The 8,329-nt window shown below is 46.1% G+C and overlaps 1 protein-coding gene and 1 long non-coding RNA gene across 12 annotated transcripts in view; one reads left to right on the top strand and one right to left on the bottom strand.

Moving 5' to 3' along the window:
* Positions 1-8,329, top strand: part of Msh5 (mutS homolog 5) — a 26,016-nt gene that overhangs the window by 12,387 nt on the left and 5,300 nt on the right. For all 11 annotated transcript variants that reach the window (XM_031346782.1, XM_031346780.1, XM_031346785.1 and 8 more), the window contains 3 exons: positions 677-722; positions 2,868-3,006; positions 3,895-3,957. In XM_031346782.1, the coding sequence (XP_031202642.1) occupies positions 677-722; positions 2,868-3,006; positions 3,895-3,957 (248 nt within the window). The remainder of the gene's footprint in view (positions 1-676; positions 723-2,867; positions 3,007-3,894; positions 3,958-8,329) is intronic.
* Positions 5,134-8,329, bottom strand: part of LOC116074334 — an 8,282-nt gene continuing 5,086 nt past the window's right edge. The window contains exon 2 of the long non-coding RNA XR_004112176.1: positions 5,134-5,328. This is a non-coding gene — a long non-coding RNA (uncharacterized LOC116074334). The remainder of the gene's footprint in view (positions 5,329-8,329) is intronic.

Here is an 8,329-nt window from a genome sequence, read left to right as displayed (position 1 = left end):
CAGGTGTCTCCATCTCTGTGCCCACCAGACTCTGGCCAGGTGTCTCCGTCTCTGTCTCTGTGCCCACCCGACTCCGGCCAGGTGTCTCTGTCTCTGTGCCCACCCGACTCTGGCCAGGTGTCTCTGTCTCTGTGCCCACCCGACTCCGGCCAGGTGTCTCTGTCTCTGTCTCTGTGCCCACCCGACTCCGGCCAGGTGTCTCCGTCTCTGTGCCCACCCGACTCCGGCCAGGTGTCTCCGTCTCTGTGCCCACCCGACTCCAGCTCCTTTATAGACTCTAGCCATATAGTGTAATTTGCTTGTCAGCTGTGACCTTCCCAATACTGTGTCCATTCAGTCTCTGACTTTGTATGGATGTGGCCACTGAGGAGTTTTAGAACCTCTTTGTGTAGTTTTTGTCTAGTTCCTTTGGCTTTAGAGTATGTTAGGGACATGGCTTCAAGTATCTAGCTTCTCACTGGGTTATGCTTTAGTTTTAGATATTGTGATGGGCTTTTGTGAGTTGTGGGTATGCCCATTTACATATTTTCCTGGCTGAGCATCCATCCCTTTTCCTACCCTCACATGATAATCCAGTTTGTAACCAGGCACTAATTTGGCTGCTTCTGTGTCCTGTATCTGGGCCTCCAGACCAGCCTACCTTGTAACAAGTTCACTCCCCATGCATACCCCACAGGAATCCTCAACAGATGCCGCTCTAAGTGGGGACAGAAGCTGCTCAGGTGAGTGGGACTCAGACATGGGTTCATAAACAAATACACACTGAGTACTGAGGCCTATTAATAGCAGTTTACAAAGCGTGACAAACACCATTTCATTTAGTAGTACTAGAAATACCAACTGCCCATCTAGAACCTAGTGTAGTAGCTAGTATAATCTTCATTTTTTTTTTTTTTTGTTTTGTCAGCACAGCTGCAAACATACCTATGGATAACTAGCTTTCTCCTTTTTATTCAATCTAAGCTCTCAAGCTCAGGGAATGGTACTGCTTATAGTGGGTGGGTCCTCCCACATCAAAGAATGTAGTTAAGCTAATCCCTCATAGTATTCTTAGAAGTAATTCTAGACTGTCGTCAAGTTGACAATTAAGCTGATCATGGCACCTCTATTCGCCGTGGTCGTAGATTTCAGGATCACACCCCGAGTGTCTTTGTGAGTCCTTTCCTCCTAGATATACCCTGTATTCTAATCACCCCGTCAAAATTTAATCTCATGTTTGAAGGACAAATCAACTTTCTCTACTAAGAGATGACCACTATTACGCGTTTTAAGAGGAGCTGGGCATGGCCATCATGTGTTTAATCCCACCAGAGGCAAAGGCAGGTAGATCTCTACGAGTTCCAGGTCAGCCAAGGCTACATAGTGAGACCTTGTCTCAAAACAGCAAAAAACAAAACAAAACAGAATTGTAAGCTGAGTAGACTCGGGTGTCATGAGATAGCTCAGTGGTGGGTAGAGGCACTTGCCACTAACTAAGCCTGATGACCTGAGTTTGATTCCCAGAACTCAAATGATGGAAGAAGAAGAAAACCAATTCACACAAGTTGTTCTCCATCTTCTGCATATGGCACATGCATGCTCATACACATGCACACATACACATGCATGCATACACACACACCTTTACAAAAAGCAAGAGAGAAGGAAGACAACAAGAAAAGAAAAAGAAGGAATTGAAGGCCAGGGGCTGATGGGACAACTCCAAGGATAAAGGTGCTTTCTGCACAAGGCCAGCAACCTGAACCCACATAATGGCAGCCCAGAACCAATGCCACAGAGTCATCTCCACATGCCATGACATCTGTGTCCACATGTGCACAATGCACACAACACACAAAGAGCAGCAGGCTGGGAAGGGGCCTATGGAAAACACCTGTAATTCCAGCAAATTCTAGGAAATAGAAGCGAGAGGAGTTCTAGGTCAGCCTTGATATATCAAGTCTGAACTTTGTGAAACCCTGTCTCAAAAAACAATGCAAAAAAACTGTAGGCTGGGGGTGTGGCTCAGTAGCTTGTTGCTTAGGTAGTGAGTAAGCCTTGACTCGGCTCTAAACTTTGCCAAAAGAAAGAAGGATGGGCTGGGCAGTGATGGCACACGCCTTTAATCCCAGCATTGGGGAGGCAGAGACAGTCGGATTTCTGAGTTCGAGGCCAGCCTGGTCTACAGAGTGAGTTCCAGAACAGCCAGGGCTACACAGAGAAACCCTGTCTCAGAAAAATAAAAAGAGGGACTGGTGAGATGGTTCTGCAGGTAAGAACACCGATTGCTCTTCCAAAGGTCCTGAGTTCAAATCCCAGCAACCACATGGTGGCTCACAACTACTTGTAATGTGATCTGAAGCCCTCTTCTGGAGCGTCTGAAGACCGCTACAGTGTACTTATTTATAGTAGTAAATCTTATTTAAAAAAAAAAGAGAGAGAGAAAATGAGAATTAGTTACAGGTGTTTACATAGGAAAAGCAGGGAAAGATGAGACTTCGTCTATGCCGTTTCCCTAAGATACTGTCGCCACGGCTACACACAGATAGCAAACTCATATTGACTCACCCTCTCCCACTCAGCTGCAGAGAGCTGCAGTGTTGGCACACAAATACCACAACACACTGTTCCCCTCTAAAACACTGACACGCTCCACCACATACCCACATGGAATGGCACATGGTCTCATCTGTCATTCAGACACAGTCATCATGACTGGCAGTTTTCCGTATGCACATATAAACGAGCCCACAGGCTCGGGGCCTTGCACCTTTCAGTCAGTTCATTCCCATTGTGTGCTACAGGCACATGGTACCACATGCCCCAAGCAAAGTCAGATGGGAGAAGAGATGGCGTCTAACCTTCCCATCCCAACCCTTACCCTCCAGGTTATGGTTCACGAGACCGACCAGGGAGCTAAGGGAGCTCAACTCCCGTCTGGATGTCATTCAGTTTTTCATGATGCCTCAGAACCTGGACATGGCCCAGATGCTGCACCGGCTCCTGAGCCACATCAAGAACGTGCCTGTGAGCCCAGGGCAGAGATCAGGGTGGGGAAGAAGGCTGATGGCTTATAGAAAAACTTGGGCTGCTTTTTTTGGGGGGTGGGGCGTTCGAGACAGGGTTTCTCTATGTAGCCCTGGCTGTCCTGGAACTCACTTTGTAGACCAGGCTGGCCTTGAACTCAGAAATCCACCTACTTCTGCCTCCCAAGTGCTGGGATTTAAGGCATGTGCCACCACTACCTGGATGCTTATTTTTATTTTATTAAAATTTAGTTTGTTTGTTTTTTTTTTTTTTGTTTTGGGATAGGGTGTCACTGTGTATGGCCTGGGACTCACAGAGCTCTACCTACCTCTGCCTCCCAAGTGCTGGAAGTAAAGCTGTGTGCCACCACACCTGGCTATTTGTTTTTGAGACAGGGTCTCACTATGCAGCCCTGGCTGTGCTAGAACTTGCTATGTAGACCAGGGTGGCCTTGTACTCAGATCTGCCTGCCTCTGAAGTGCTGAGATGAAAGGCATGCATGACCACACCCAGCCCAATATTTATTTTATTTTCAATTATATGCATGTATAGCTAGGCCTGTGAGCTTGAGACCAGCCTGGTCTATATAGTGAGTTCCAGCTCAGTCAGGGCTACCTAACAAGACCCTGTCTCAAACAAAACAAACAGAAATTACGTGTCTCTGTGTGGAATCCACACGTGTGAGTGTAGATGACTGCAGAGCCCAGAGTAGGATGGTGGATGACTGAAAGCTGGAGTCCTGGGTGGCTGTGAACCTCCTGGTGTGGGTGCTGGGAACCAAACCTTGGGCCTCTGAAAGAGCATCTCTCCCTCCTGGATTGTGTTGTGTGCCTTTAAGGGCATCAGATGGCAAATGGCAAACCATAGCTGTCTCTTGTCTGCTTATAGCTGATTCTGAAACGCATGAAGTTGTCCCACACCAAGGTCAGTGACTGGCAGGTCCTCTACAAGGTAAGGCCTCTGCTTTGTTTGAGTCAAGATGTCTCTTTTTCTTAGATGTAGCCTAAGACAGCCTCACTCTTAGGATCCTCCTGCCCCTAGCCCCCCACCCCAAGTTCTAGGATTACAGGTTTCCCTTTTTAGATCAGAAGTTAGAGTCAAGCCTTCATGTCCTGTGTGCAGACCTTCTCTTGAGACACCCTGCCACACTTTACTCACTGATGTTTCCTTTAAACTCTGTGTTACAGAAATAGCAGAGATATTTGCAGGGAATAGTACAATCACTCCTCTTGTGACCACTCATTCAGCTTCAACCCTTTGACTCATAGCAATCTCCTCATTAGAGGAGCCATTAGATTATTCTAACCATAAACACTTTGTTGTGACTATCACAGAGTTGGTACTGATGCTGCTGCTCAATATCAGAACCATGGGGTCCTCCCCCAACTCCATGTTGTTCCACTCACCTGTTTTCCTTGTCTGCTTGCTTTTTTCCTGCACAAACATCATGACCAAGAAGCAAGTCGGGAAGGAAAGGGTTTATTCAGCTTACACTTCCACATTGCTGTTCATCACCAAAGGAAGTCAGGACTGGAACTCAAGCAGGTCAGGAAGCAGGAGCTCATGCAGAGGCCATGGAGAGATGTTCCTTACTGGCTTGCTTCCCCTGGCTTGCTCAGCCTGCTCTCTTATAGAACCCAAGACTTCCAGCCCAGGGATGGTACCACCACAAGGGGCCCTCCCCCCTAGATCACTAATTGAGAAAATGCCCCACAGCTGGGTCTCATGGAGGCACTTCCCCAACTGAAGCTCCCTTCTCTGTGATAACTCCAGGCTGTGTCAAGTTGACACACAAAACCAGCCAGTACAAGGAGTGTTTGCCTCTGTGCAACATATGCATGTTTAACCTGGAGAGGCCAGAGAAGGCCATCAAGTTCCCTAGAACTGGAGTGGTTGTGAGCCACCATGGGGATGCTGGGACCCAAATGAGCAACAAATACTCTTAGCTGCTGAGCCTCTCTTCAGGATTCATGAGGTTTGATGTTCATAGTGAGAAGAAACTGGAACAAAAGCTCGTACCTTGTCGGGTTGATATGACTGTAGATGTTTTTACATAATTATAAAGCAAAGTTAAATTTTTCATTTTATGTTTTTGACAATATTCTACTGCATCATGACCACAGTAACTCTTATAAAGGAAAACATTTAATTGGGGCTGGCTTACAGTTCAGAGGTTCTGTCCATTATCACGGTGGGAGAATGGCAGCATGCAGGCAGACACGGGGCTGGAGATAGAACTTAGAATTCCACATTCTGATCCTCAGACTGCTGTGACCAAGCCAGCTCAGTCAGTCAACAAGGTCTCAAGGGAGGGAGTGAGGACTGAAAAAGAAAATAGACAAAATTATACTGTGACTCCAGCCAGGGCTGGGGCTGAAGCAGCTTTGTTTCTCTCCAGCCTGCTTTTACATCATTCTAGGTACATCCAAAACACATGGTCAGTTCTTAGATCAAAGACAAAGTAATCAAGCGAAGTAGTAAACAAGGAGATCACACAAGATAATAATCAAGTGAAGTAGTAAGCCAAGAGATCACACCAGGTAATAATTAAGCAAAGCAGTAAGCAAAGCCCCATGGTCACTGTTTCTCATATTCTTACCTGAGCCCACTGCCTTGTCTGAGCCCAGTGACAAATGCCAAATTCCTAGAAGTGGCACCAAAAGCTCTCAACACAGTTGGAAGAGAGAGTGACACTGGGTCTGGCTTGAGCATCTGAAACCTCAAAGCCCACCCCAGTGACACTGGGCCTATGGGGACCATTTTCATTCAAACCACCACGTTTATTTACTTACTCTGTGTGTGTGTGTGTGTGTTTGTTTGTTTTGAGACAGGGTTCCACCATGTCGTCCTGTCAGGAATAGAACTCTTTATGTAGACACCACTGGCTTAAAGTTCACAGACACGGGGCTGCCTCTGCCCCCTGAGTGCTTGGGTTAAAAGTGTGCACCACGATGCCTCTGTATCTTTTTTTATTTTTAAAATTTACCATTCTATTGTTTCCATTTAATTTTCAAAAATTAACTACATTTATTTGTGAACGTGGGTGCATACATAGGACAGCAAGCATGGAGGAGGGGAAAACCTGTAGGTATCAGTGTGAGGGGCCACAGGTGGGAACCGGGGACTGAACTCAAGTTGTCAGGCTGGCAGCAAGCGCCTCCATCTGTGGTGCCATCTTGCTGACCCTTATATTTGAAGCAGATTAAGACTTAGAAATTGGGCTAGAGACATGGCTCAGCGGGTAAGAGTACTGACTGCTCTTTCAGAGATCCTGAGTTCAATTCCCAGCAACCACATGGTGGCTCACAACCATCTGTAATGAGATCTGATGCCCTCTTCTGGTGTGTCTGAAGACAGCTACAGAGTACTCATAAATAAGATAAATAATTTTTTTTTTCGAGACAGGGTTTCTCTGTGTAGCCCTGGCTGTCCTGGAACTCACTCTGTAGACCAGGCTGGCCTTGAACTCAGAAATCTACCTGCCTCTGCCTCCCAAGTACTGGGATTAAAGGTGTGTGCCACCACTGGCAATACATCTTTTTTTTATTTTTTATTTTTTATTTTTTTAAGATTTATTATTATAAATGAGTACACTGTAGCTATCTTCAGACGCACCAGAAGACAGCATCAGATGTCATTCATTATTGGTAGTTCATTCATTCATTATTGGTAGTTGTGAGCCACCATGTGGTTGCTGGGATTTGAACTCATGACCTTTGGAAGAGCAGACGTTGCTCTTACCCGCTGAGCCATCTCACCAGCCCCCAATAAATCTTTTTTTAAAAAGACTTAAAATTTGGAAGAATTTTAGAGTTATTGTATGATGTTAATATGTTACATAATCACAAAACAATTGTGTGTGTGCTAGGCATTGAACCTAGGACTTCACATATGCTTGGCAAATGGTCTATCATTGAGCTAGATTCCCAGCACTCACAGCACTCTATCAGTGTTTTAAAACATTTATTATCGGGCTGGTGAGATGGCTCAGTGGGGAAGAGCACCGACTGCTCTTTGGAAGGTCATGAGTTCAAATCCCAGCAACCACATGGTGGCTCACAACCACCCACCCGTAATGAGGTCTGATGCCCTCTTCTGGTGCGTCTGAAGACAGCTACAGTGTACTTAACATATAATAAATAAATAAATCTTTTAAAAAAAAATTAAAAAAAAAAAACATTTATTATCAGGTTGGAGACAGGGTGTCACTATGTACCACTGTATGTCCCGGAACTTGCAGTGTAGTCTAGGCTAGCCTCAAACTTGTAGCAACCCTTTTGTCTCTGCCTCATGAGCTCTGACATTTGATTGTATGCTTTTGAGATAGGATCTCAAAATATAGCACAGGCTAGCCTCAAGTGCACTATGTCATCCTAGTTGATCTTGGACTTGTGATTCATCTGCCTCAGCTTCCAGAGTGCTGGGATTACAGACTTTCAACATCACACCCAATTGTGACCTTGTCCCCACAAAGTAAAAGAAGCACAAAACTAGCCTGGGCTACAGAGTGAGAGAGAGAGCTGTGTGGGTAACTAAGTGTGGTCTTGTCTCAGAGTAAACAGGTGGGGCTGCAGCTCAGCAGTGGTGCACGGTGAGAATGAGAACGTGGGCGCTACAAGCTTGGTTCAAGCCCCAGGCCACTAATTTGCCATGAGAGTTGAGGCTCCCATTGCCTCTTTTGCTCCAGACGCTACTCTGTGAGCTGTGGAGGCAGTGCCCACCCCACAGGGCTGCTCTGACTCACAAGAAATCTAGCATGTGGCCTGGCACATCAATGCGGGTCACTGCGTCTCCCTCCTCAGTTCATTTGCTCTGTCCCTGTTCTCAGCTGACTTTGGAGTTTTTATTCAAGGCCCGTCTCCTTTCCTTTTTTGTGAAAAGGCTTCTCAAACAGCCTCAGGCCCCACTAGACTTATTTGAAATTCTTGGATCGTCAGTTGTGCAGCTCTGTTTGCTTTATCAGGATTACTGCATCCTGTATCTGCTGCTTGTCTCAGCCCTTGACTTGTGCAGTGTATACAGCTCTTCTCCAGAGGGACACTCCCTCTGGTGCTACGCTCTGTCCATAGCTTAATCTGTGGTCACATCAGCTCCTGGTCGCTGACCTTGCCCTGGAGAGTTAGTTCTCAAGGACTCTGGCCTGCCTTCTCTGCCTCTTCTAATTTACTTCCTCCCTGACTTCTCAAGTCTACTTACTTATTTGCTATATGTTTGTGCTTGCATGTACAGGGACCTTGGTGTGGAAGGCAGAGTATAACCTGTGAGACAGGCCCCAGAAACTGAACTCAAAACAAAACAAAACAAAACAAAGAAACAAAAAAAA

Source organism: Mastomys coucha, unplaced genomic scaffold (genome assembly GCF_008632895.1).
Source record: "Mastomys coucha isolate ucsf_1 unplaced genomic scaffold, UCSF_Mcou_1 pScaffold3, whole genome shotgun sequence".
Classification (NCBI taxonomy): domain Eukaryota; kingdom Metazoa; phylum Chordata; class Mammalia; order Rodentia; family Muridae; genus Mastomys; species Mastomys coucha.
Note: the sequence above shows the minus strand (reverse complement) of the source record. Positions and strands in the feature narration are given on the sequence as shown.